At 40.5% G+C, this 8,976-nt stretch overlaps 1 protein-coding gene across 1 annotated transcript in view; it reads left to right on the plus strand.

Annotated features, from left to right (window-relative positions):
* Positions 1–8,976, plus strand: part of ptpra (protein tyrosine phosphatase receptor type A) — a 25,400-nt gene that overhangs the window by 9,864 nt on the left and 6,560 nt on the right. The window contains exons 2-14 of the mRNA XM_035661825.1: positions 124–170; positions 450–531; positions 628–1,044; positions 4,416–4,515; positions 4,743–4,816; positions 5,299–5,435; positions 6,505–6,595; positions 6,873–6,949; positions 7,057–7,093; positions 7,216–7,313; positions 7,803–7,922; positions 8,103–8,269; positions 8,366–8,501. Of these exons, the coding sequence (XP_035517718.1) occupies positions 150–170; positions 450–531; positions 628–1,044; positions 4,416–4,515; positions 4,743–4,816; positions 5,299–5,435; positions 6,505–6,595; positions 6,873–6,949; positions 7,057–7,093; positions 7,216–7,313; positions 7,803–7,922; positions 8,103–8,269; positions 8,366–8,501 (1,557 nt within the window). The 5' untranslated portion in view covers positions 124–149. The remainder of the gene's footprint in view (positions 1–123; positions 171–449; positions 532–627; positions 1,045–4,415; positions 4,516–4,742; positions 4,817–5,298; positions 5,436–6,504; positions 6,596–6,872; positions 6,950–7,056; positions 7,094–7,215; positions 7,314–7,802; positions 7,923–8,102; positions 8,270–8,365; positions 8,502–8,976) is intronic.

An 8,976-nucleotide genomic window follows, 5' to 3' on the forward strand; every position in this document is an offset into this window, starting at 1 on the left:
GTGTGTGTGTGTGTACTGATAAGTATATTAAAAAGAGCAAGTTTTAGGAAATGGATGATTTCTCAACTGTTTAAGCACAAGAAATGAATGAGTCATGCTAAATGTGTTCTGTTTTCCTTGCAGGACCACGCTGTGCGAATGAGTGATTGATGCCAACTTCGCTTCTTCAGGTAAACAGCATTTAACATGCACAGGCTAACATTGAGCAAGTGTTTCATTTTTTTCATTTTAGACTTAAGAGTATTCCCTTCCAAAAATGAACATGTGGGATTAGAATAGACCATATTAAAGAAAATATATTGGATTATACAACCCATAAACCCTGAGTCTCTTGATCGTAATGAAAGAAGTCTTTGGGTTCAGTAACTTTTATTATTGATTTCAATGAGATTTGAGGTTGTTTTTGACCAATACCCTCTTCTCCCTTTTGTTGTGCATCCTCCATGTAGGGCAGAATGGGTGTGTGTCCCCTGCTCCTGCTGCTCAGTCTAGCCCTCGGGGCCTCAGCCCAGGATCATGTCCCCATCACAAGTACGAACCATGTCCACTTAAGTCAAATGTCTTCTTACGTTACAAGGCTCACAGTGAAAAATTGCACAATACTGAAAAATGTCTTCTTCTTTCTAGGTCCTCCAAATATCACTGCCAAAGCCACAGACCCCCCTGTTGCACCCTCCCTCAACTTTACAGTTGCACCCACAAGCCCACCCACAACGCTCGCCCCCACAGTCATCCCGGTGACCACAATAACAACAACAACCACAACCCTAGCTGGTGAGAAGGACGTACAAGTGCCGGGTTCCAATGCCACGATGCGGGTGTTACCAGTCCCTCCTCCCGCACCTCCATCTGATGCCACTCAGGCACCACCGACCACCGAGCCTCTCCCTCCTCCCATCCCGGCAGGGGGAGACAACGGGACCACAGCTTTCCCTCCAGACACCCCCACTCCAGATACTTATATTGATGAGGAGACAATCACTGTGGAGACTGAGACCACCACAGAACCTGGGATGGATTTCACTTCAGACACCAGCCCACAAGGTGAGTGTATTTTCAGGGCACTGTCTGAACAGATGATCTCTATCTGCCCTGAATCTGCCCTGGAATTGTGTCTAAACTCATTCTAATTATGCAGCACTTTCCTACAGTCACATAGTGACGAATCATAGAAGATAAAGACCCCTCAGGTACTTCACTAACGGTAGTCTCAATAGACAAAATGCCATTAAACACCAAGACATGTTGAGTTGTGATTAGCGTGACTCATTTCATCTTGAATGGAAAAACACCCACTTGATGTGGGTATTGCCGTCTGTCTGTCTGTCTGTCTGTGCACAAAACCTACAGCTCAATATAAGACGTTAGGGTTCTCACATTCTCGGCAGTTGTTCAATCATTCATTTCGTCAGTGTGGGGAATCACTACAGCACTGTTCAGACCCTGTGTTGTACCCAGATATTTGGAGATTGTGTCACAATGGGATTTGTCTTTGTTGCTCACATTTGATTTTGTCTGTTGATGCTAAACAGAAAAAATAGACTTGGTAGCTGTTCTGTACTTTGCTTCAGGTTCATACTTTTAAACCTTATCCGAGTTGTTTGTCACTGGCAGATCAACTGTGTTAGAGAGGTTTTTCCTGCTTTGCGAACTTTATAAGGATGACTGGGCGGACCTCTGATGTTTCCTTATGCGTTTGTCTTCAATTTGATTTGAGTTTCTAATGAATTCTCAACATATTTCAGGTGCATTCAGGCTTGTATTTAGAGCCGCCACTTGTCATCAGATCATCAAGACACATTGTGGAAGTAGACAAAAGGTTATGGGAATCTCGATACAACAATAAAACATAGCTTTATTAGAGTACCTCCTGGAATCCATGAACACCACAGATTGATGGCACAGAAGAGTGTCAAGGTGTTGTTTTTTGTTGTTGTTGTTCCATCTATCTGTGTGTTATTCATGCAGGCTGGCAAAGGAGTAGCAACAGCTAGAAAAAGCGCACAAGTGAAGCTTTCTGGTCAAGAGGAGTCGACCTTTAATATTTTAGATAGTTGAACACTTTTCTGCTTTTAGACTCCATTGTAGCCGTGCTGGAAATATCCTGACGTGACATACCTGCATTTGACCAGTCATCCACAAGAATCAGAGTGCCGCCAAACAAGATCACCCAGACACTGCAGAGAGCTGTTACTTTAATGTAAAAACAAACAGTGCTGAGGGGAGGATTTCTATGTACCCTCTTCATTTTATGAAATGCTGCATTTGACGCTTTGATGGTTAGCGTTAACATCGACGTCAACACTTGATATCTGAAGAAAATACTTTTTGTTTTCATCTTAATTTTATGGCAGTTGTTTCTGTACACTGACCATCCAAGTAATATCCTCGTAAGTGAAACATGACTCCCTCGCCCTTTTTCTTTACATTAATTATTCATATTACATGATTATTAGAGAAATAAACAAATCACTATCACATGTCACTGATTGATTTGGAAAGAGGGTTTTTATTGTATATGTAACAACAGCAGGTATGCTCTGAATCATCCTGCAGTACAGGATTTGAAACGGTAGCAAAAACACGGGGCAACAGGAAATCTGTAGAAGTTAAGATAAACAATAATACAACAGATGTGCCTGCACTGCTGCATGGTATGTCTGTTATATAACATAATCACTTTGGGTTCGTAGGTGTTATGTAATTGCCGTATTGTCTCCCTTTGGCCTTCTGTGAGCCTTGTGTGGAGCCGTTCTAGATGGCATCAGCCCCGTCAAGGCTGTGTCAGTTTCACATGATGCCCGCAGCCTGTTGTGCTCCTGCTCTGTTCAATGTACACATTGTTTGAGGGAGAACACTGAAAAGCCCTGGGAATTGTGTGTGAAAATGCACCATAACTGGGCGGCGTTCCAAACTACTTCCCCCAGAAAGTGCATATGGAGCATGAAGTCAAATGATGCTTCTTTGGCGCAGATTTAGTCCGTAACGATGAGAGCTTTCTTGAATTTTTGAGTCGCTCCATGGAACAGCTGATTTTGTCATTGCATTGTCACCACCGCCGTGCAGTTGTCTAGAAAAATCTCTTCTTTTGTTGTGACCCAGTGTGTCTTACTGACCAGTCATCAGCACACAAACAGCAGCCAGTTTTTTTTGTACACCAAACTCCTGTTGTTGTCCATGCAGATCTCATGTCTTTTGTGTTAACTGTGGCAGTGAAAGGTCACCAGGAAGACTATAGGATTGCCTTCAACCAGTAACTCATGCACATGGTGGAAACATGTACAAATTGGTCAGCTATTATAATCAACAGGAGGCATCACAAAGAATAGATAACTTGGTCCATGTAATGTCTAATTTGTAATGTTAAGCCTTTGTTACTACAGTGCTTTGTCATATATGCTCTCTGGTTTATGGCCTTTAACATTTACAATCTAAATAATTCACGATTAATTCACACAGAAAACATCCTAGAAGTTTCAGTATTTTATACCATCATCCTGTGTCTGGGTATAACCAGTTATAGAAGCCAAGGGTCGACCCTCTCAGTTAAACTGTGATTTATCTGCTCGCTCCAAGGGGACAGCATGTTGCACTCACTCCACATCTCCATTTAGGTTTGTGTTTTGCCTTTTTCTTCAGAAGGCCAATGAAATATTAACATGGACAGCCATTATAGAAAGGAAAGATGCAGACTGGTGTTCACCCACATTTTAACATTTTAACAAGCTGAATCTTGTCTGAATGTAAATGAAAACTGCATTTTTAGGACTTTAAACAGCCATTGGACATTTGTTACAGTATTAGATTGTAGCTGAAACAATAAATAGATTAATTAGTTAGTCAGTCGATATAGTAAGTAATACTCTTGTACCACTCTCATATCTACACATTAAATATAAGGCTTCATTCAGCAGTCAATTAGCTTAGCTTAACATGAAGACAGAAAACTAGGGGACGCGGCTAGCCTGGCTGTGTCTGAAGGCAACAAACAGCACCTCTAAAGCTCACTAGTTAACAAGTTATATCTTGTTCTTCACAGAAAGTTGTGAAAGAGTCATTTTCTTTGTGTTTTTATGGTGATGCTATATGCTAAACATGATATAATTAACATTTTGGTAAAACCACTCTTCCGTCTTGAGTATATTGTATAGTTTGTTGATAAAATACGTAACATTAGCAAACTCATAAAACATCTACATTTAACATATAACACACCAAGCTTATGTGTAATGGTGTAATATGAGAATAATTTGGTAATGGCAATGGAATTTGGCATCAGTTTCAAACCAAAACACTGACTCACCTCGAGTATTGAGGCACCATTTTGATTTATTTATTATCTTTTTGATTTTTGTTTTAATAAAAATGAAAAAAAATGAAAACATTTATTCTTTTTCTTTCCGTCTCTATTGTAGACAACACCCAGTCTGATGACATGCCAATCATAGCAGTCATGGTGGCCCTGTCCTCTCTGCTGGTCATCATCTTCATCATCATCATCCTCTACATGCTCAGGTTGGTGAAGTGCAGGCGATGGTTACACACTATGCACTAGCTAGAGACCTGTGGAAGGCCTAAGGTGCTCCTGTTACCATAGCAATGACTGATTGGCATTCAGCTGTGAGACTTAAGCAATATGTGTTTGTATGTGTGTGTGTGTGTGAGAGAGAGAAAGAGAGAGAGAGAGAGAGCGTGTGTGAATTTCTGTATTAATATGCACTTTGATCTGTATTGATTGACAGGTTTAAGAAGTACAAGCAGGCGGGCAGCCATTCAAACTCCTTCAGACTGACCAATGGTAGATCGGATGATACAGGTAAAACACCCACACATGCATTAATGTGTGTGTCTGTGTGTGCTTTGTATGTGTCAGCAGATGTGACTGCATACTCACTGAGCACTCATTTATTTATTTAGATATATCACATATCAGCAAATATGTATAGCTGGCTTGACCTCACTTGTTACTCTTAAGTTGTTTCTGATAAGACTTGATTGATCTTGCTTTCCTAACTGATAACATTTTCTCTGGTTGACTGTTGGCAGAAGGCTTTTGTTCACTGTGATTACCTAACCAACAGGGCTGCAGTTAGCTCCCTTATAGCACAGTGTTGGATCATATTGCCCTCTGGTGGCCATCTTTAGGAAAGACAAATGATGAAGGCAGTGATGTAAGACAGCTCAACTCTCATTTTCCTACCCCCTTTTCCCTTGTCTTTATCTCCACCTGTCTCACCCCTCCCATTCCTTCCCTCCTCTCCTAACTCCTGCCTCCTCCCTTCCTGCTCGCCGGCGCAGAACTCCAGAGTGTCCCACTATTGGCCCGTTCACCCAGCACAAACAGGAAGTACCCGCCGCTTCCCGTCGACAAGCTTGAGGAAGAAATGAACCGTCGCATGGCTGATGACAACAAGCTCTTCAGGGAGGAGTTCAATGTATGACACATTCAAACACACAGCCTCTGATAACACACTGAGCCTAATATTCAACTTTAACCCATATGGCTGTCGCCTAAATAAGTGAGTCCCATCCAGGGACACATGTAGCCCGGGACGTATTTCAAATTCCATGGGGGTACGTGAAAAGATTATGAAGAAACTCAAACTAATGTGAATGCTGAAAACCATCATAAAAGGGTTACAAATTGGTGTGATGCTGATTTTCAGTCACAATAACCAGTAATCTGCCAGCTACAGTGGGCTAACTGCACAGTACCAGCCGCCAACCTTATAGCTGCATGTTAGGATTGAGAATACATGGAAACTAGTTAGCAAGCCAGCAGAGAAGTGAAAATAGTTAGCTCAAAGTAATAAATAATTGGCCAAAATAAGAGGATAAACACTAGAAAAAGTCCTTGTATGAACCTTGAAGATGGCCAACATCCCACATGTAGGTCCATAACCGCACTGTGGGGAAATGCAGCAGGAAAAATACCCACAGAGATTATCATCTCAAATAAGAACATTTTAAAATATAATTTAATAAACAAATTAAAGTATGAATACAATTGTCCAGATATTATTACATTCAAAATCAAATAAAACAGCATTCATTGAAATCCCTCTGGACGAGTTAGATAATAGAACTAAACATATTAGGACCAACTCGACAGCTAGCGATTAACCTAAGCAGGATTTTTTAAATATATATAACTAAGGTCATGCTGCGAGTAATTTGTAAAAAGCAAAACAAAAAAATTGAACATGAATTGCCCAAAACTAATGGATAAGAAGAAGAAATAGTTGGCGCTGTAAATAATTAAAAGAAGTTGAGATTGCTTCGTTCAAAATGAAACATACATACATCAGCCTGTATTGCTGTAGCACACTCACACAAAATACAATTGGCAGTGATTTTGGTATTAGACACGCAGCAGACAAAATGATGAAGCTAACAGGAAATGATGTGCAGGGTCACAGAGAGAGTTTGAGATTTGAAACTGATACGTATCTGTCTGCTCTTCCTCTCTGTTATCTAATGTGAGTTCTCTTTTTCTGTGTTTAGGCATTGCCAGTCTGCCCCATCCAGGCATCCTGTGATGCTGCTTCCAAGGAAGAGAATAAAGAAAAGAACAGATATGTCAACATCCTGCCATGTGAGCGACAGCAGAACCCTGACACTGTGACGCTGACATTAATAAATCAGCACTCAGTCTAACTGAGTTCTTGTCTGCTATTTCAAGCTTTTAGAAACATTTATCTGTACAATCATTGTAAATATCAGACAGCTTACCAAGTGATTTACTGAGTTATACTTCAGTGGTAAGGGTGGAAACATTGTAACGGACCATGTTTAATTAAAATTCCCTCTCTCACTGTGTTCTTTCATTGATTCATTTGCTTTTTCTCTGTGTCTCCTGCTTTCTCCCTCAGATGATCACTCCAGGGTGCATCTCTCATCTCTGGAGGGAGTCCCCGACTCTGACTTTATCAACGCCTCCTTTATAAATGTTTGTATAAGAGCAGCATTTTTTCCCACAAAAGAAACATTTGGCCTCTATATATGATGGGCCTTTGTCTCCTGCTAACAGCTTGTCTTGACCTCTTTCTTTTGCAGGGTTACCAAGAGAAGAATAAGTTTATTGCAGCTCAAGGTAAGGTTTGTGCCTGCATTCATGACAGAAAAACTGTGCTGTGGTTTATTAACCAAACAAACTGCTTGATTATTAGTGTATTACTCATCCTCTGAGTTTCTGTATCTGTCTCGGTCTCCCAGGGCCGAAGGAGGAAACGGTAAATGACTACTGGCGGATGATCTGGGAGCAGAACACAGCCACCATTGTCATGGTGACCAATCTGAAGGAGAGAAAAGAGGTAGGAGAGCCGGAGCAGGAGGGATGATGATACCTGTGTTTATATACTGTGTTTTGTGAGATCATACAACAGCCTAAAAGGACACGTATGTATTTTGTATATACTAGACGTACTCAGTTGAGATGGAAAAGACTGTACCGCCATTACATATTTATCCCCAACCTCTTGGTTTTATGTTTAACTGTCTTAATTTGCAGTTAGTTAATTTTTTATCTGTAGTTAGTTAAACAGTCCACTTTTTAAACCCCAGTGTGAATGTGAGGGCTATGCCAAGCATGCCTAGTCTTCAAATCATGACTCTGCCATACTTTGTTTTTTTTTTTACTGCACTCAGCCTCTCATAGATGCAACATAGTTAGGTTATTGTTCATTTAGGTAACATAATTATGCTCTTATCCTTTTTTTCACAACTGAAATTATTTGAGACCTTTTATTCCCCTGTGCTCGTTTGTAAATGTTCTCAATGTTTACTCCCTCCTTGCGTTTCAGTGCAAGTGTGCCCAGTACTGGCCGGACCAGGGCTGTTGGACATACGGGAACATTCGCGTGTCTGTAGAAGACACAATGGTTCTGGTGGATTACACCATCCGCAAGTTCTGCATACAACAGGTAATAACTCATTAGTGTGGGATATTATTGTTTATTTTTTGTTGTTCCATTTTCTCTGGTGTTGGTGTGACTAAATATATGGAACTTTGGATCTGCTGTCATTTAGTGATCTAAATGAAAACCTAGATAATACTAATGATGTTGTGGCTTGGTCTATGACCTGGTTTGTTTATGTCTCAGGTGGGAGATGTGTCTGGGAAGAAGCCTCAGAGACTCGTCACCCAGTTCCACTTTACTAGCTGGCCAGACTTCGGGGTGCCCTTTACCCCTATTGGCATGCTGAAGTTCCTAAAGAAAGTCAAGAATTGCAACCCCCAGTATGCCGGGCCCATTGTGGTCCATTGTAGGTAAGTCGATCAAAGCTTGCGCTTAATGTACTTTTGCCTATTTAGTTTAGTTTAGGTCTTTACATCTCACAACCTTTTTACATTTCTGTCTGTCAGCGCGGGCGTGGGGAGGACAGGTACCTTCATTGTGATCGATGCCATGTTGGACATGATGATTGCTGAGAGGAAGGTGGACGTGTTTGGCTTTGTCACCAGGATCAGAGCTCAACGCTGCCAGATGGTCCAGACTGACGTAAGTCCAGTGTTGACCGTGGTTATTGTAGTTTACTAAATAAAATAACTAAAACCAGGTGTGAAAAATAATTTTAGTCTACTGAAATAAAAGTAAAAACTAGATTTGAGTACGAAAAATACTAAAATAAAAGTGTGTGTGTGTGTGTGTGTGTGTATGTATGTGTGTATATATGTGTGTGTATGTGTATATATATGTATAAAACTAATATAAACTAAACATGTAAGAATAAAAAGGAAACTGAAATGAGCAAACTCACTCTGTCAAAAACTGGAAACTAACTGAAACTAAACTGAAAACAACATTTTTAAATGGAAATGAAATGAAAAATAATGAATAATAAAAAAAACTACAAGATTTTGTTGCTGACATACTACTGAAAGTAAATCACAATTTCTATTCACATGAATTCAGTCTCTCCCATGATGCCGTGTTTTCAGTGCCATGATTTTCTAACTTCCACTTCACGTTCCTC

Source organism: Morone saxatilis, unplaced genomic scaffold, assembly GCF_004916995.1.
Source record: "Morone saxatilis isolate NCDOM2014 unplaced genomic scaffold, NCSU_SB_2.0 Contig18, whole genome shotgun sequence".
NCBI classification, from domain to species: domain Eukaryota; kingdom Metazoa; phylum Chordata; class Actinopteri; family Moronidae; genus Morone; species Morone saxatilis.